We start from the raw sequence: 20,787 nt of genomic DNA, 5'->3' as shown, positions 1-20,787 counted from the left end.
CTCAATCCAATTCAAACCGGACTTTCTTCAGAGGCATACAAACAAGTTAAAACAAATACATCCATTTGTAGAAAAAAAAGAGGGGGAAAGGATAACATTTCTGTTTGGGAGGGGGGGGGGGGTAGTGATTCTGTTTAGGCTATGCAGACGATCCATGCATCACTATTCAATGTTATCTCAGTCAGTACCTTTAAGATCTCCAACAGCTCTCCTCTCCGCGTTTTTCTGTCTCTTTATTTTTGCGAGGCCCTGCGGGCGGATTCCCAAAGTCCCATTGAAAACAGTTCCATGGAGGGGAGAGACCAGAACAAGCGATCAAGAAAAGACTCTGGAAGGCACTGACCGCCAAAGTATGTCCCAGCCTGCTGGGGGTTATCAATGTTAGTTATTTAATAGGGGCTCAGGAAACTGAGTTATTGCCAACATTATTATGGCACAACAGACAGTAAGGTTTTTTTTTTTTCTTGTTTTTTTTGCTGTTTATTGGCGGCGTTGTAGATTGAAAACGGTGGGAGAGAAAGCACATGAATTTTTTTCTTTTTTGAATGTTGATTGAGGTATGTGTTGTGATTGAGCGGACTGCTCGATTGTTATGGAATGATAGAATGATTCCCTTTCTATAGACTCTTAATGGTTCTTGTTAGATTGATTATTATCGCCATTGTTGGGACAACTGTTTACATTTTTGTGTTGATTTTTTCCCTCTTTTTATAAGCTTATGATGTCCTAAATTGATCATTCCGTTTGGTTAAACATAATTAATACTTTTTCATCCTACCCGCAAAGGAAAATTATACACTTGTTAGAAAAGTTCAGGGAAAAAAGATATTTGGGTTTCGGGCGCTCCCATCCAAAACTTCTTAACACCCCTTTCAGTTCAAGTTGTGGAGTCCATTAACCTTGGCCTTGAAGTGTCTTTGACCTCTGGTAGTCTCCTGGGGCAGCCGCTTGAGTGTCATTCCCCTCTGAAGTTTACTAACCACCCCTATGGTGCTGTGTACTGAAAAAGTTCCATTAGCGGCTGCACTGCAGATAGTGAAGTTGTTATTGCGTTGGGTACAGACAGTGGGTTGCCCTACAGGGAGTGTGAGAGAAAACTCTTCCAGCATCGTGGGCTGGTGGTGCCTAGTACCCAAACATAACAACAGAAGTCTGCCGCTTGTTAATAGGATTTTACCTGTTTAAGATTCAATATGTAATCAATACATGTTTCGCTTAAGAAGTTTGAACCCGTTGGGAGCCGTGCGAACAAACCTGAGATGGTCACACCAATTAAATGTAAGTAACATATTCCGAGACATTTTAGGAATTAGTAGTTTATACCACAGAGTACTTGAATGGTTATACAATAGGCATGATCGTATATCCAGTAATTCACTCTCCAATCGTCTGTAATAAAGGGATCTCACGGGTGCTGTCTCATGGAAGATTCCTAGCGGATTATCTTTTAAAATGCAAAGTGATTTGCAATCAGTGGTATCAACAAAAGTTCAGCAATTATAACCGCCATTAGCATATTTAATGAGTCTATTGTTAACGGAAACAGTATTGATTTAGCAAACAAGACAAATGTCTTTGTGCAATCTTGTAATGTTGTGTGTTGAATGATCGCAGTCGGCAATGTTTTCAGGATCCGTTGGGAGTCTAAAACAACTCAACAGAATCAGAAGTGCAACATTTGACACAACAATTTTCCCTGCTGGAATTTGATTATAAATGTTGAACCATGGTTGAACTTAAGTCACTGGACACTGTTGGTTATTACTCAAAATAATTGTTAGAATAAAAACTTACTCGGTAACAAGCAAGTAAGGCCTGAAGCCTTTTACTTTTTAGTAGTACATCTGAAAGCACACAAACTTGTGCAACAAAGGTGTTTTTTCTTTCATTATCTCTTGCAACTTCAATGACCAATTGATTCAAAATTTTCACAGACATATTGCATCATTTTTTGTTATTGTTTTTGACAATTACCAAAGGTGCCCAGTGCCTTTAAGGATTGAAGATGGACAAAAGATACTTGATGGGAACTGGTGGAGACCAAAGTGTAACTTTTGTGTGATGCGATTTTCTCAAATAATTCACCACAAAGAAAACTGATTGGGTAAACAAATTCTTAATATTCTTGTGTCAAATAGATTTTCTTCTTATTTCAAGGATATTTTTTTTCATTTCAACAGGCTACAAATACAGGCTACAATTTTGTTTTATTGTTATTTTTTTATATTAATGTTTCATTCAAAAAAGAAAAATAGTTATTCTTTTTGTAAAATCGATAGGCCAGATCTGTCTTCTTACTTTAGTCATCCCTTAAACCCTTGAAATGATTACTAACGTAGTAACAACTCGTCGTCATTTCTCCTTGTCCCCCCTCCCCCTCAGATTTAATCCATAACATTTCATCAAGGTCACAGCTCTTGATGACCAATTGTTTGCCATCACCGGTCAATATATTTGGTCAAGAGAAGATGCTTGTACTCAGTCAATATAACTGTGATATTTAACAAGTATTTACGCTGCGTGCACAGTGTGGTCAATTATAGTTGAAGCAGACTGCTTTTAGCTCGGGGTGAGTCACTGTTTCTCGAAAGTTTCTCACGGTGAGAAACAAGAAGGAGAGAACTTCTCCATCGCCACGGATGAACGATATCCAAACTCATACTTATCCAGACTTCAAAAAAAGTAACTCTATGATTCCCTGACAAAAGATAGGGGTACATTTTATATAAGCAACTACATGTGTCATCCGCTGTGGAACAATCTGCAGCCATCAAACATCCAGCCCTGCACAAATCTTGTTATCAAATTAGCCTTTTGTATTGTATATTTTTTAAGCGGTTTAGGGAGTGCGCAGGCAAAACGAGGGAAAATTTTCATTATCAGGATTTGCATTCATCGGGGGACAAATTAGGCGAGAATACATGGAAAGAGTGGGATGAACTTGGGGGGGGAAAAATATGAGTGTGGTCTTTGTTGTACAGATAAAAATGGAACTGTCAGTCAAAATGTCTCAACGGGAATCGATCAGCATAGCAGATTGGACGGGCCGGTGTTAAGCCAAGAAGTCCGTAGTTTTTTCTTTACTCGAATGGTCATGAAAGGAGGGTTTAGCAATATCTGATAAAGAATCTTTGTTGCCATGGCTTTTTGTACTTTTCATTTTTCAATTCGGCAGTGCATTGCCCTGAAGGTTATGTTTTATTGGACATTTTTTTTTTTGCTTTGCTTTTGCTTTTTTTTTCATGTTCGGACAGCAACAAAAACGGTTGTTATTATTCATGGGTACCTTCATTTAGATATACGATGATTGAGTTTTGACAGTAAAGTGAATGGTAAAATTTTCTCTCTTAAAAAAAAATTGATTTTATATGATTTGTCAAACAAGCCAAGTTGATTGTAGTATTGTATTTATTTGATGATATTCATAGAACAAACCTGCAAACGATGTGCGTTTGTTGTATTTTAAAATGGCATTAATGAAGACTTGAGTTATGATTTTAGTTGGTTTATGTGTTTGGTTGGTGAACTTGCTTGGTTATTTCTATAAGCTGTTTTGCAGAAGACTAAACTAGTGAAACAGATTTATATAACTTTAAATCGAGAAGGTGAACATTGTGATTTAGACTGAGTATTTGTCTTGTTGTGCAAAACTTCTGTTTAAACAACGAAGGTCATTTTGTAAAGAACCAATGTACCGTCTGTTTTTCTGTTGGTATGATACACAGTCTTCTGAAAGCTAGCCTCAAAATAATTAAGACATAATGTACTCTTTTTTTTTTTTTTAAGTATTTTATGTTCCCTTGATACTGTTTTTTCATTCACAAATGACCTGTTGTTCTGCAGTCAGAAGCCATCATATTCACAGTCCCCGTGCCAGTTTATAAAACCCATCACTCTCTGTCAAGATACAATGTAGACGCATTCTAAAGTTGTCTATTCTCATCTAAGTGGACAGTTCAAGTGTAATTAATGAACTGCCAGTTGCTCATCCTCTTTCTTGTTTCTCTTTTCCTTCTGTCCCTCCATCACAAATCTCAGATATCCGTTCTTTTCCTTCGTCCCCCGTCACAAACCTCGGATCTCTGTGCTTTTCCTTCCTCCCTCCGTCACAAACCTCAGATAAAATCTGAACATAGGGATCAATGTCTCCATCCCCTGGACAGTTCGCTTATTGACTAATTGCCAACGATAACCCAATTAACATTGACAGGTTAATTACTGCTTTGTCACTAGAGAGGGTTTTGGACAGATAACATAATTTGTGGATGGTAATGGGTGCACGGCATATTTAACTCATTATCTGGTCACTAAACCCTTCCCTCGTCAAGGACTGCAAGTTGGACTTGGCAAATTTGTTGTAATTCGTTTACCTTTCTGCTGTTTTGAGCATTTTAGGGTTGTTGGCGTCGCCGATGCAATTCAGAATTATGAAATTGTGAATGGCTTTTCTGGTATCGATCGCTACTTTGAAGTTTGACGAGCGATGGGATCATTAACCAGACAGAAATGTGTTTACGCCAAACAAGAAAGCGTTGTGTTAACGAGTGAAATGAAGTGAATAATTACAACATTTTGCTACCGGTGATAAGCACCTCCCCCCCGCCCCCATGTCCAACTTGATAGAGGTGTCTCAGCTCGAAATATTGCTTAAATTTAAAAATAAGCGGGATACCAGTAACAGATGGTATACATGGCATAAACCATAGAAAATTGGTAGAAAATTGTTAAGCAATATTTTCTGCGTAAGCCGTTCTATGTAAGTGAGCCCTGATGTGGAGGAACATTTACTTCCCCAGTTTCCTGAATGGTATCAACCAATCCAAATCCCTGCCCTTGCTCCTTTTTGTTTTAATCTCTATTTGCCAGAAATCTCCCGGTTCGAGATAAAAAAAAATTGGAACTTAATGTTTTTATTTGTCTGTGTTTTCTTGATAACAGATGAACTGAATGAACTAATCAAGTGTATGGTGTGTGGAGATACATCTACAGGGTTTCATTATGGTATTCACTCGTGTGAGGGCTGCAAAGTAAGTACAGCTTTCATAAATGTTCGAAAAAATTTCAGCAGGTCCTTTTTTCCCCCGTTCTTAAAGGGTCTGGGACACAAACATAATGTCCACAGGTTTACACTAAAGTCACAGTTTGTTGAAGATATTGTTTGTAGAAACTTCCCTTAAAATATTACTTGCTGAGGTGCTGTAGTTTTTGAGAAATGAGTAAAACAAGTCTCAAAAATAATTTTCGTCTCTAGAGAAAAAAAAATTATTTCAGCATGGTAATTGTAATTTTCGTGACGTTGTTTTACTCATTTCAAAAACTCGGCAGCTCCGCAGCTATTAATATTTTAAGGTCAGATTTCTACTATCATTATCTTCAAACGGTATTAAGGTTAATGTCAAATTTGGACATTGTGTTTTGTTTTACAAAAAGGAACCCAAACTCTGTTAAGGCAGGGTTTTACTTGAGGTAATTGTCAACAAATTGTAACCTCACTTGGTGTGTCCCAAGATGCAAAACATAACAAACCAGTGAAAATATGGGCTCAATTGGTTATCAAAGTTGCTACAAAATTCCTCTGAAACTACACTATTTTTTAAAAGGGTTTCATATTTAGCAATGTTTTATAATATCAAAAGCTCTCCAGGTAAATTTATTTTGAGTATTTGCTAAAAGTTTCTGATTTAATCCTTATTTTTGATTTTTATTCTGAGGTGCATTTTTTCTTCTAAGATGACTCACGATCCAGAAACACACTTCTCTCTACTAGACGAGCTCATTGTTTTTAATGAAACAACCCCAAAAAAACATTTTACTTACAAAACAAATAAAGTATAATTTATCGCCTCCTTGTCCCCCCAAACATGCCAGTAATCCTGAGCTGATTCATTGGTTTTTAAAGAGGACACTCAAGCAAAACGGAAAGGAATGCACCTCTTCTTCCTGGGGTTGTTCCGAGAAAGCGAGCGGAAAAAACAAGAAAGAAGGCCAGCCGCTCGTTGAGCTGATTGTCAGTTGTTGTTATTGTTGATTAGTTGTGAATAGCATTAATCATTCTCTCAAGGGTGTCCTTAGCTTCAACATCAGCCTCTCCATTAATTGCCCGATTGTTACAATTTTATGTCGGCTTTATTGAGACAAGGCCATCAAATCCTTTAGAAATTTCACAGAGCCTTAAAATAAGTTGACTTGGCCTTCATTGGGTTGACTTGCAGGAAACAAAATTGTGTGCTATTTTTTCTCTCTATTTTTTTGTCCCCTTGTTATTGTTGTGACATTGGAACGGGATAGACAAAATTGATCACTGTATACACCTGAGTAGTTATTGGCTGAAGTACAATTTACTTTCTTTGTTATGACGCCATGTTGAAAATATGAAAATTGCATTCCAGTGTGCATTTATGTGTAAAAAGAGACATTAAAATCAAGAGACATTTAAATCAATTACAAAGTTGTTTTAGAAATGTTCAAGAATCACAAAATGTAACGAAAGTTTCCAAAAAATGTAGTCCAATGGGGACAATGCAGAAACCAATCAATGCCTGGTTTAGTGCAAAGGCCAAATATCTGGCACTCCTTGCCTGAACTCATGTAATTATATCGTCAAAAGAGGGCGCCCTTGATCTTGATGATCGTGATATTGACTGGTGTGCAGTCATCCCTTCAACCCAGTCAAGGTTTACACTAGAGTATTTCCCCCTATGGTGTACTATCAAGGAGTTGAAAAGGGCACTTCCATTAGAAAATGTTAAAGTCAATTGAAAATGTTTGAAGGGCACCAAGGCAAATGACAAGGGCCAACGGAGGTCATGGACTCTGTGGCCTGCTTGTAATTCCAGGCCTGCATCTTAGAAGGGGGGGGGGGGGTGTCAAGGTCATGTGCAGGTGTTTCCTTGAGGGTGGGTTTGGGGGGGGGGGGTGTTGCGTCAAACCAGACACACACCATGATGGACAGAATGATAACTGATGAAGCCCTTTGGGGGAAGAAGAGTCTCCACTAGTCTTGATAGAGACAGTTTCTTGGTTTATTGCAAGAGCTGTCATTTTCTGGCCTCTGTGTAACAGAATTTATTTAATCAAATAAAAATGAAACATCGTTACAACGAACGACTGTAATCTTTTTTGTGTGGGGCATCTACATGGTTATGGCATGTCAACTGATTTGGCCAATTTGAAAAATTTCCCCTACAAAATTATACAATTTTTTTATTACAAATTTAATAGTTGTTACTACCACTGTGGACCACAATACCATACCATACGTGTCACTGTATGGTGTTGATTTAATATTTTCCCATATTACTTTTTCCAGTTCAGTGCTGGGACTGTGTTGATTAAAGTGCATTTCCCTTAATGGTTGTCCAGCATTGTTGCCCCGGAATGTAATACCAGCTGCTTGATTTTATTAGAATGTGACAAACAAACAAAGTAGAAGTCATGCTTTAGACTGCCTCCCAAGTCCGTTAATAAAGTCTACTACGTGGGACTGTATTCAAGCTTGGGAATTAAAGCTCTCACTGTCAAACGGTTATTCAAGAGATGGTAACGTTTGCGATTGAAGATGCTGCATTATGGTAATGGCGGGAAAATACGCTGTAGCTCTAACCGAGAAGAAGGGGGGGGTGTTGTTGTTGAGAGTACGGTGCCCTCGTGGTCAAATGATGAACAACAAGGACATATGAGTTCATCCATGGTAACTTGCTCCCTGAAAATCAATTGAGTTTGCCCATCCAAAAAATAATTAAATGGAAAATTGAAACCAACCGTCTTGTTATGAAATTTCTTTTTCTTTCTCTCGTTCTGTAACGTGAGATGGAAAAAGAAATTACAAAATAATTCAAAGTGCATTGATGATAAGTTTGTTTTTGATATTCACAATTAATTTTTTCTTTCTTTCAATATTCCACTCACTTCACACCTTTGACTACACATATGTAATAATATTGATATATCTAACTACTTGTTATTTTCTGGAGGGGAAAAAAAAGTGGAAAAAAAAGTCTGCAATCGAAATTAGAGAAAACAAATCAGGAAGTAGAAAATTGTTTAAAATGCTTAGAAACCATTTTCTTTTCTCCATAATTATGTTAAAACAATTTTCATGACACAGAACAGAAATCTTACCAATAATTTTTTTTTAATGAAAGGGTGACTCAGCATTTCCCCCATTTTAACGTCCCATCAACCTACAGTTTTTTCCCTTCTCACCATGTGTCATCTGTGTTTGTTTGATTTACTCATAGTTGCTATCAGGGCAACGACCTCATCCGAAGAAATACTTCAAGGGAAAAAACCCGACAACATTGCTTTGTTTTTACGACATTGTGTATCTTTCTTTTCACGTCAAGTTTGGACATGTTGGAAGAGAAAAAAATCTTTTAAAATGCATGTGTGAAATGTGTACAAACCAGATACAACGTAAGTATGCTGATGTTCCGTGCATCATAAAAACCGCTAATTTTGAATCAAAATACTGACTTCCATCTCGAAACAATGCCCCCAAGGTACAAGGAGAAAATCCTTCCAGTGAAAAGCAAGAGTGTACGTCGTCAGCCAATGCTTTCAATATCATGGTGTCAAGATTCCTCTCTGGTATTCAATCGATGGCGTAACTCCCTGGTGTCGTATCTCTTGAACTGCCAAGTGCCTTAATAGATTCTATAAGTGAAAAGTCTCGACTTTTTAGACAACACTTTCTAAAAGCTGAAATGCGTAAAACATTTCCTGTTCAGTATTTCCTCCTGGAGTAATTCACTAACAGGAATCTGACGTTGCAGCAGCCAACGACCAAGGTATTAGAAGGGTATTCTGTGTGTGTGTGTGTCGTCATCCCCCCCCCCCCCTCAACCCATGATTGACACAAATAACATCCAGTCTTTTGAATTCTGGAGAATTTAACAGATTCCTCGAGAGTAAATCCTCCACTTGGCGGACCGTTCTGTCCTGAGAACCTAAAAAGCGTGAAAGATCTCTGATGTAAGGTGACGCAGAAAGCCTCCTAACTGCCAATTAGTAATGATTGGCAGCCCCACATCCCAATCAATTTACCGTCCCCCCTGAAAAACGAAAAAAAAAAAAGCTCATCCCAAAATGTTTCCTTCTTAAGAGACTTTTCGTTGGATCTGCGTCTGGCGTCGGAGGAGACACCAAGGCCATCCGAGTCTGACTTGTGGTTTCCGCATTTCCACGTGGATTTGAAGGTTTGCTTTTAGATCAGACTGAATCATACACAAACAAAAAATCGCGATAAAAATCCAAATCTTTTGAGCCAGTCAGTTTGATTTCCAATTGCTTGACTAAGCTTAAAATTCATCGTTACAAACAAAATAACAAATCAGAAGAAAAAAAATAAATCAGATCTTCTTATCTGAGGTCAAGCCGATATTTAAACCCATCTTATAATGATATGGATATTAATAAGGCATGTGTGCTAAGGCAGAACGGATCTATTCACCAGATGGTGTAAGTGACAACCAAGATCCCATGATCACAAGTCAAGATGATCGTTCTGGTTTATCATACCTCCTCAGAGGGGTCCAATTATGTCCATGAGAAACCCTTCTTGATAATTACCCTGCTACCCCCCCCCCCGAGACCCCCCAAAACAACTCACAAAGTTACGACTCCAAGCTCCCCTTCAGTGAACGATCAAAACCTCTCGAGTACCCTAAGTAACGTTTGGTTCTCAAGTGCGCCATTCTTGCGTTTGTACCACTGGGAAGGGGTTTAACAGTGGAGATGATGCGAGAATTAGACACCTTACGGTATTACAAAGTGGTGAGACTCACTGACCGGAACAGTGACTCGCGACACCCGGCCGTTAAGAAGATGTTAAACGTCTATCTTGTGGTGGTGTCGTCAGAATAGATGGCAATTTGCCGTCCTCCCTTTAGGCTGGGTAAAGTGAAGATATTGGAAGAAAAATAATATTGTGGTTTGTAGAAAACTCTGACTCAAATTTTTTTGGGGGAGTTTCAATCTTTGTGTATATATGAGGAAAAGTGTATGATTCATTATTATCACAAATTGGCACATAAAACTTCACCAAAATTAACCCTTTAAACACACTTGATTTCTCAGGTTTTTTTCCCAATTTCAGGTTTTTCTCAAAAACTCCTTGAACTCTTTTAGACTTAAAATTCCCTTATCAATTCAATTCAATTATAAGAAGTAAACCGTTAAAAAACAGTCCACATTTGTGTCTTTACCTGTAATTTTGCATTTCTAAAAAACAGTATTAATTAGCTGTTTCAAACTCCTCACAAACCAAAAGGACCTAAATGCAAGGAAAAAAATAGTTAGTGGCCTGACGTTTTGACCCTTTCAAGTCTGCCAAGTCTTAATCGAAGGCTAAAAGGCTTTTTGTAATGCATTAAGTATTCAATTTGAGGATAGAATAGGGACGATACAGAAAGGTTCACATGGTTGGCATTCCGTTTCAGAAACGGTGTAATGTTATGCACCCTGTCAGGTATTAAGCACGTCAATTAATACTGGACAAATTTGGCAGCTGTGTGTCAACATGTAGGATATATCTTGCTGCTGATTACCAGGCGATTGCCCGATCGCAGTTCGGGTTAGATTGACCGAGTCATCTGCATGACGAGTTGAGCTGACTGTACGGTATTGACGTGGTGCTCGGGGGGACCTTGAACCCTCGTAGACGTCGTCGGCCACAATCGACCGATTATAAAATAGTTTTTTTTATATGATGTTCCAATCCACAGCTGCCCCTTCACAGTATGGAGAAGAACTAAGTTATCTTTCCTGATAATTATTTACGTATCAAGTTATAATTATCTGGCGAACATAATGATGAAGATGTAAACAAAAATTGTAGATTTGGGAACTGTATTGAGCAAGTCAATTAATACAGGATGGAGAGGAAGAACTAAGTTATCTTTCCTGATAATTATTTACTTATCAAGTTAGAATTATCTGGCGAACATAATGATGAAGATTAAAAACAACTGTAGATTTTGGGACTTGGTTTGTTTAACCCGGTTAACTCAATAGATCTTATCAGTCAAAAATTTAAAGTCTTGTTAAAGCTGAAAAGTATGAAAAGAATCAACTATTAATAATTGTAAACTTGCGTGTACAACCATGTTATAATTCTCCATTGAGGGAATGTTGGCTCTGAAAAGTGCCGGTTTGGCCTCAACGTTTCAAACAGTACATGCTGATCATATCTTCAGGAGAAAGCTATGATTCACTTTTTAATTGAAGTACCCCAAACGCAAACTTGTAGAGTTGCGACCCCTGGAAGTTGTAGACACAAGTAAGGGAATGTATTCTAAAAATTAAAAAGTACCAATGAATTAGTCTGGGTCCTACCATGTGTGTATAAGCAACTTTGTATGTTGAGTTTACTCTGTGCATTGTCCAAGGCATAAATACAAAACACTTTTGAAGTTTATTTATTTATTTTGAAATGACAACATCTGTCAAAAATCGTTTGCAGATAATAAAAAAAGTATTAACAAAATAAGATGAATTTGGCGAAAAATCAGGCTGTGCTGCTTTAAGGTCGTTGAAACTGAGCATTGAAGTTATTTGCAATATAATTCTAACAATTCTGCTTCACACAGTTGATACCTGACAACCTACTCATGTCTTACTTCCTACACGCTACACAGCTTCAAAACTTGCTCCTTCCTGCGTGTAGGGCAACAGAGGTCACGCGTTGTGTATAGCTTGCTATCAGTCTACAAGATACTACAATATCATATTGCAGGCGAGCATTGTGCGAAAGTTCAAAAATTCATTTGATTGAGATTGAATGTCCTGGCAGTAAGAGGGTTTTGAGAATGTTTCGGCGGTGTCAATATTTCCAATTAGTATATTCAGTCAATGATAGAAACAAAGCGTCCAGTCAGCAGGTGGAAAATGTCTTCAAAGAAACTGTTTCTGTTAAGGAAACTGAATATCATATCCTGTTACAATTTCTTTAGAGATGTTATAATCTTCATAAAGTTAAAGTTTTGCTTTACGGTCGTGATACAATAAACCTCAATTTCTTTAGAGATGTTATAATCTTCGTAAATTTAAAGTTTTTTGCTTTACGGTCGCGATACAATAAACCTCAACTGTATACTATTTTAGGGTATTTCCTGCAACCTGTTGAATAGACAGTAAGAATGAGAAAGCGGACCGATGTATTTTGTATGGGGCTTGCTGCCTGCAGGTGTATTGAAGAAATGCGACCTAACTTAAACTATACAACTTCTGAATTTGTCTTTGTGTGTTTTTTTTCCTTGTGATTAAGAGCTGAAGTGTTCATGGAAGGAATGTGTTTGTTTTTACTTCTATTAAAAACATCCATTACGTCATGAACATCTTTTGTGATGGATCCTGCGCATTATCAATATTCTTTTTATGATTTATATTAAGTATTGTTTGAAGCTTTGCATGGTGTTGATAAATAGGAAGAAACTATAAAAAAAAAAAAAGCGCTCCCCTTCCATCACCACCAGTAGTACCGCATTCTCCTGAGACGAGCAGAGTATACTGTTCCAAACGTCAAGACCAAACCGGCTCTTTTCAGAGCCAACACTCCAACGAAAGAGATTTACAAATGGTTGTACCGGCAAGTGTACTATTTATTTATAGTTTCTTCCTATTAGGTATATTATTCGGGTAACCCTGTTTCAGCACCAGGAGTAGGTGGCAGCAGCCCCTGGGAAAATAGCTGTAGTCCTCACCTTCAAGTGGCCTTCAGGCCTTGTGTGTCAGATGACTTGCATATAAAAAAATGTTGATTTTTTTTTATATTATTCAGTAGACTGTTTTAAAAAATTACATGTTGTTTGTTTCTTTGTCTGCTTCAGGGTTTCTTCAGACGAAGTCTCACACAACATGAGTCTTACACATGCTCCAATAATGGGCAGTGTGACATCTCACTCTACACAAGAAACCAGTGCCAGCTGTGTCGATGGAAGAAATGCCTCGCTGTGGGCATGTCAAAAGAAGGTGAGTGCTGATTGGTGGGTCTGGGCACTACATGTCTCTCATTGGAAAGTCGGTTAAATTGAATTTACTGTGGCTATCAATTGTTTAATGGATCGACCGATTGACTCATCCATCATATAATCAATAGGCAATCAGTCAATCCATTGATTGATTGATCAATCAAATCAAATCATTCAAACGATTGGTTGATTGGTCGATCAAATCCCGTCATCCAATTAATCATATAATCATCCGACCATTCCATCCATCTATCATTTAATCAGTTCATCGATCAATCAGTTATCGACCAACGAATGAAATCAAGTCAACAAATTATCAATTGATCGATTCTTCAATCAAATCTAATTATCTAATCAATCAATTAAACAGTCAATCAATCATAGTATTCGTTAAATTTTCAAAAGATTCAGATAACTATTACCAGGTCATTGCCTTGACTTAGCTTTGGGTTCAACCAATGAGTATGTTGACTTGTATCATATTTGCTTTTTAAAATCTCACACATGATACATGAGCACTTTTGACAATCTTTCCCATCTTTTTTTATCATCTAGGATCCCGATTAGGTCGAAGGTCAAAGCGTATGATTGAGAAAATGCATGAGACAATCGCCAAACAGCGTAGCTTCGGCGACAGCACGGTACATCAGACAGCCGGTTTTTACGGTAACCATCCAGAACTATTCAACCAAGCAAAATACAGCAGCCAACAGGTTAGCTCTGCCCACCCCCCAAGTCACATGCTGCCCACCAGTATCCCCGCAATGTATCATGGAATGAACAGTTCGTTTTCGATGGCGGCCATGATGGAATCTCAGCTCGGTCAGGCGATGGCCAACCATGCTCAGTCCATCTCTACCATCATCAAGCAAGAGCTTGAGCATGGAGGCTCGGACCGGGAGCATTCCCTGTCGGAAACCTCCTCCATATCTGGCCTTGACATGTCGCCTCCTGGATCGGTGGGTCGCCAGTCATCAGTCCCCGGAACAAGCGAGGGATCAAATTCAGTCAACGGCGGTGGTAGTAGGGGTTATGGATCAGACGGTATGGAGCAGTCCCCTACAATCTCCAGCGTCTCGCTATCAAAATCACATGACGACTCGGCAAGTACAAATCAAATGTACATGCACATGAGGGCAGGTAAAGATGAGAGACGGATGCACCAGATGGTCAGCGATGAGATGGCGGAGAAGTTGGCATTAATAGGACGGGACGTCAACTGCAAGGGGGACAATAACTTTATAGGAGAGAGTGCCGATCTGCCCATGGGAGCTATCAGTAAAATGCTCGCCGCTGGCCAACCAGTGATTCTCATTCCAAAAGACATGGCAAGCCCCGAGTCTAACAGCACAAAGGATATGATCCCACCCAGCCCAACAGTCTTGGTTGTCCCGAACACGAGTAAAGAGAGTCACATCGATGCACGTGATGAATATAATGCCAGACATCGATCAAAATCAGCCAGCCCGGGGAATGAAATGAGCGCAGCTGATCTGGTGACGTCGCAGATGTCGGCGTTCTATTCCAGCCACAGAAGGAATTCAGAGCAAATGGTACGGGGTGATGAGAAGACGCACTGTTCGTATGCACTACACTCTGTTCAGGGCCAAGGGAACCAGTTCTTCCAGTTTCCCGGGGGGTTTCCGCCACAGCAACTACCACAGGGTATGACCTCCCAATCGTCACTTCTTCCCCACTCACCCCTACTTCCAATGACTCAAGGGTGGAGCCGGCAGCACCTCCCACCCTCACCCCTACTACCTACAAGTGGACCTGTCATGGTACCTGTTAGTTCCTCACAGCTTCCTCAGCAGGTCCCCCTCGGCCCGACAGCGTTCCTCGCGCAGCAACATCTCAAAGCGGAGATGCACTCCCCAAAGCATTTATCCCAGCATTGTGAGGGTAGAGACTCTCTTCACCCGAGGCACTCAGTCAAGCGACAGTCGCCCGGCAAAGGGCACTCGGATCCCAACAAGACCTCCAAAGGTTCCCACAAGTCTGAATGTTCTACTCCGGACTTCTCGGCGCTCTCTCCGCCGCAGAGCTTCACGGCGCCGATCCATTCCCCGTTATCTGGAGACCGCCAAAAGGAAAAGAAGATCTTGATCAAGGAGGAGCCAAGAAGTAACTCCAACGATGAGGAAGAGCCAGAAGATTACCAGTCGGAGGCACTCAGTGTATTCAGACTGGAGGGATTCAACCCTGACGAGCCGCTTACCCCTGAGCTCAGGAAGAAGCTCTCCAAGATCATCGATAGCGTCAACAAGTCCTACCACGACACCTGTTTCTACACCTTCAGGAGAATCAAGTTCCTTCGGGAACGCTACTTTCCTTTCTTGGGTCCAGATGATAGTAACGGGAAGAGGGTAAGTTCCAAGATGTATAATAGATGTTAAATTTGCTCTAGATTTGCACGGGTTGTGGGTTCAAATCCCACCCACGTAATTTGCCTGTGATATTTTTTCACAGGACTCAGGGAAAGTATGAAGTATACAGTGCTAACACAGTGCTATCGGTGTATGGGTAAAAACCAAAAGTATTATTTCGAGATGTAGTTTTAAGCTATTAAGACACTTTGTGTAGTCCAATATAAAAATTTTAACAAATGTTCTAAGCAGTCATTACTTTGTCTCTCGAGGGAGCCCTGAACTGCCTAGATCCTTATTGAAGATCATCATCAGTAGCGAAGGAAATAATCCCTACAAGATTTGCTGCATACCAAACGAAAGCAAATCAAGCACTTGCTACTATTACTTTATTTCGAACCTGGCACCCTTGATCAATCATGCACAAAGCAAATTTCCAGCCAGTCATTTCCGGGCAGATTGGAGAGCCACTTTGCCTAAGACAATCCTTTTTACCTGAAACATTATCAAACGAAAAACTTAATTTTGATTCTTCTACCTATCCATAAATTTTTACAAACAGAATGCAACATCTCAAAAATCCTAAATAGTTATTTTTTCTTTACCACCCTCTCCAGTTGAAGTCCAGATTCGACCACGACTGCAGCAAGTGTAGTCCCCCGAACGGTTTCCCAACCAGCAAGGATCCCCCGAGGGAGTTACCAGACTACATCCATCCGGTGGATAGCGGCAAGATGTGGCAATTCTTCTCCAGCAAGTTTACGAGTCAGATCACACGCATCGTCAATTTCTCGAAGATGATCCCGGGATTCAAGCATATAGATCGGGAGGATCAGATTACGCTGATCAAGACAGGCTTGTTTGAGGTACATTTTAATCTGTTAATCCTAATCCTCCAGCTTAAAACCTTGTCTAATTCACACCCCCACCCCCCACCACAATAAAAAGTATACAAAAATTAAAGAAAGAGTTTAAATCATTAATTTTTTAAATATGGAGACCCCCAAACATAGGGCTTGAAGAAAGGTATCCCACCATGACCCTCTCGTTATACTACCTGAAGCCACTGGACACCTTTGGTAATTGTCAAAGACCAGTATCATATGAATAAGTAAGTTTTTATCATAAGAATTGTTTTTAGTATCTACCGATAGTGTCCAGTGCCATAAGTCAGGTCCAAATCTGTACATTTATATTTTCAATCTTACCAATGTTGTACACACCCTCTAATTGAAGTATTTAACAACTACCCCAACTCTAGGTCGCAACGATACGATTCTCAACAGTAGCCGACACGAGGAACAACATGGTTTACTGGTGGACCACAGGAGACAAGTTCTCGTTGGACGACGCCCATCAGATGCCTCTGGGCAATCTCTTTGATCTACTCTTCAACTTTGCTCGGAGGGTGAATAGGATGTTGCTTGATGACAGCGAGTATGCTCTATTGTCGGCCATTGTCATCATGTCACCAGGTAAGGGTGAAGGCCGAGTCACCTTGCCGCGATAACGAAAACGATAACAATGCAAAGCGAAGGCATTCTATTAGTTGAATTGCTTCGCACACGCTTATTCAACCAATCGAGGGCGTGTATTGATATTGTTATCGTTCTCGTTATCGAGGCCTGTGTGACCGGGCCTTACTGTTACACAAAATGACACAAAGGTGCTAAGCAGAAAGTACTGCTTAGCTACTTTCGCTGCTAAGCGAAAAATTAGTGAGCACCAGTCTTTTGTTGCATCTTTGTATTAAACTTATTCAACGCACTCGAATATTTCAGTTTGAACCATTGAGGTAGGATCTGTCTAGTCCTGATAATGTGCGATGATTGTTCAGTAAGAGTAAGTTAATTAACTCTTTCATGTGCCGGCTGGTCACTTAAGTGACCAGTTTAAATTCACTTACGGGGTCGCCATGTGCACTAAACAATTTATATGTCCATATGATAAAGTTATCACTCAAATAAATGGTGCACGCAAAGGGTTCAACTAATTTGAGCAATTATTCAGCAGTAAAAGTCATGTTCTGATTTAAACATCAGTTGACAAGCTCTCCCAGAGTAGGTCAACTCATGGTGAAGCCTTCAAATGACCGTTTCCGATATGTTGGAACATTGAGCGCATGTGGGCTTTACCTACAACTAAGAAGGACCTGTACAGAGTGAAAGTAATGCACTCTCTGGCAAATCATGTTCAGAATCACGCAGAATCAATTTCCACATCTGTGTCCAGTCCAATTTATTGAAGAATCAAATGTAGCCAATCGGGGCTTTGTGCGGTTCTCGTCTAATTGTGGGGGAAGTAACACAGCTCACCGTCTGCAGAGTTCACTGGCTCCCCACGGTATTGAGTCATCAACTCCCACACGATGGCTTCCCGGTACCCAGCCTAACCACATAAATGAATATCTCAACCCTAGATTAAAACCAAGCGATCTTAAAACTTTGATGTCAATAAGTTTGTGAGACTTATAGGTGGTTCCTTTTTTATATCCTTCAATTTAATATACTTGAAGTGTTTTGAATACAGGAGTCATGGTCGGTGAGCTTACCTCAACAAATGATGAATTTATAGTAATAGTTGTTTTTATGGCTCTGTGGGGTTGGTTAGTCTTGTGGTCAAATATAAACAAAGCTTTGGGGGATAACATGTCTCCCATAACCTAACCTGATGTAAAGCACAAACTGTCAAGCTTGTGAAGTAGTGAGAGGCCAGCTTGATTTTTGTAAACAGGGCCACCGTTGGGGGGGGGGGTAGGGGGGATGTCCATATTGCTTAGGTGGGTAAAGGACAAAGACTGTCAAGTTGTTTGATTTTGCACACTTTTTTTTTTGTAAAGTGGAAACAAAATTATAATTCTTCAGGATAATTCCTGATTTCAGGAATGTCTCAAAATCTCTGTGGGCCTTTAAAATTTCTTTATAGAAGTGACGTAATGAGTTGCAACATCTTTCTCCTGAAGACGATGCAAAGTAAACATCTCTTTTTGAATGTTGTTATTAACAGATCGACCTGGACTCAAGCATCGAGACAAAGTGAAGCAGCTACAGTTGGAGCTTCTTCATGCTCTTCATTTCGAAGTGTCTACGAATCATCCCGGCGAACACGGACTCTTCGCTCGGCTCCTGACCACCATCCCTAAGCTGAGAGAGATCGGCCCCGAACACATCAGGCGCCTGATGGAACTCAAGATAAAGTCGCCAGGGTTCCAGTTCCCCGCGCTGCACGCAGAAGTGTTTGACCTCAACGCCTCGTAGTACAACGAGGAATACCACATCTGCGTCAGGTTGTACTATATAGCCATATTATCCCCCGAAAAGGTATTTTTTGTAAGATCTCCCTGAATGAACCTCAACCCCCTTATGGACACTTTCAACATGGTTGTTGTTGTTGTCCTGACTATGTTTTTAAACAACTCATCTTGATTAACCCGGGTTGTCAATTATCAAATTATGAATTTATAATAATACTAGATTCTAAATTTCTTATAACCTCTTAGGAGTAGAATAATTTGTACAAACGAAGGTAGGTCACAATCCCTTCAAAAAATTGTCGGATTGTCCAATTTGGTTGAAAGGGAATGTCGCAGGTTTTCTAATGATGATGATCCTCTATGAATATCGCTTAGTACCCCTTGTTTCCTATTATTTTATTTTTTCCATTGCCGAATGCACTTGAATCTTTGAAAATTTATTGCACAATTTATATTTATACTGTGTCGATCACACTCTAAAGAGATATGAATCCTGAAATAGTTTTGCTGGAATAAAGTGTGAGAGGCCGGACTTCCTCGTACGCCCTGGGGGCACTAGACTTTTTGGGAAACATTTATATAAATAACTGTTTAAAACAAAAGTCACTTATAAGTAGATGAGACCATTGTGGGAAATGTTTAACAGTTATATCTTATCATCTCATTTATGAAATTTAAAAAAACCTGTAAAACTTCATGAAATATTTTTTATATATTCGTTCTGAAATGAAATACTTTTCCTCAAGGTTGTTCATCAGATATCAGATTACAGTTAGACAAACCAACAAGTTGGAATATTGACAAAACTGCCTGTACATCCTCTGGGCCCATTTTCAAGCAAACAAAGAGAGAAAAGCACGCCATGCTTACCAGAGTACGGTTACAAGCAAATTTCACGTATACAATTTGTGACTGGTATCCTGTTCATTTCAGCTCAGCAGAACATTGTTAGGCACCATCTTCTGCTCAAAAGCAGCTCTATGAAATTGGGCTCCGGTTATTGGCTGTGAGACTTCAGTTTCCTCAAAAGGAGAAAAAAATACATGTTCTTTGGAAAACACGCTTATGGCTAGTTAAGAGAATACTTCTAGTGAATATCTTCACTGCTCATCAATGGTAAAGAGTAAAATGGAACAAATAAATGGACTGGTTGATTTTTTTTTTTAATGGGGATCTGAGATTGAAATGACCAAGTTTAGTGCAAGATAAATCCGCCATTTGTGAAAGAAGAAGTCAAAGTTTGTAATATTTTGTATTTAGGTGAAATTGTATTAATTAAGTGCTGCAATTTGCTGCCACTCAAAACTCAATCCAAGAAATGGGTTAGAATGTTTAAGTTAGGATTATGTGAAGTAATTTGTTTCTTCTTCTACTTGTTAAGGAAAATACTTCAATATAAAGAAGTGTTTGCTATTCAAAGAAACAACCCTTGTGGTTTGTGTTCTTATGGATGAAGTAATTCTTCATTAAAAAATTTGGGCAGTGGTTGAAATTGTAAATAAACAAAATTGTGTTCATTTTCTACATTTTTAAAATATGTAATTGCAAGATGTGTTATCTTGCTAGGTTTTTCAATCTATTATGAAAACAGGCAGGATTCTCCAACCTGATTTACTTTTTTTTTTTTCCTATTTGTTGAAAGTGTTGTAATACAAAAAATAATAACCGGAGATTTATTCTAAGATGAACAAGATTTCTTGCCGAAATATAAATTGAAGTTTGTGAAGAGACCAGCTTGGAAATTGAGAAAGGCAAACTGGTTCATATTTCATAGTTATGTGAAATTGCGATGAAATTAAAACCGTGTTCTTGGCTTAACATTTCCTTTGGATAAGAAGTGTTGTGTTTATGTGATAGCCACATCTCAAATTGATTATTTCACAATCGGAGCTCACTTACCCTCAATTATGATCAATTCTCAGAAGCTGACGAAGATCTGCTGGCAAGAAATATTTAAATTTAAAAACTGAAATCAGATGCTTAGTTTTGAAAAAGGTCATGACATGAAATTCTGGAGCAATTTTTGAAATGGGCTCATAATTAAAGATGCCATACTTTTTTTTGTTTCTTTTTTTCATTTCTAACTATAATTAATAATTAGCGAAAAATAAACTTGTGAATAAATAACTGAAATAAAGAGAAAACCTCAATTAAATATGCAGAAATAATGCATTGTGTTACCCGTTATTGTATTGTAATA

General features: G+C 39.1%; 1 protein-coding gene across 1 annotated transcript; it reads left to right on the top strand.

Annotated features, from left to right (window-relative positions):
• The first annotated feature begins 836 nt into the window (after window positions 1-836).
• LOC117291196 lies at window positions 837-18,898 on the top strand. Its single transcript, XM_033772795.1, has 7 exons — window positions 837-1,278; window positions 4,939-5,027; window positions 12,828-12,969; window positions 13,524-15,334; window positions 15,952-16,200; window positions 16,596-16,809; window positions 18,341-18,898. The coding sequence occupies exons 1-7, from the start codon at window positions 1,260-1,262 to the stop codon at window positions 18,589-18,591; spliced, it is 2,775 nt and encodes a 924-aa protein (XP_033628686.1). The 5' UTR covers window positions 837-1,259; the 3' UTR covers window positions 18,592-18,898.
• Window positions 18,899-20,787: the final 1,889 nt, after the last annotated feature.

Source organism: Asterias rubens, chromosome 6 (genome assembly GCF_902459465.1).
Source record: "Asterias rubens chromosome 6, eAstRub1.3, whole genome shotgun sequence".
Lineage (NCBI taxonomy): Eukaryota > Metazoa > Echinodermata > Asteroidea > Forcipulatida > Asteriidae > Asterias > Asterias rubens.
This window is presented reverse-complemented; position numbering and strand designations above follow the sequence as displayed.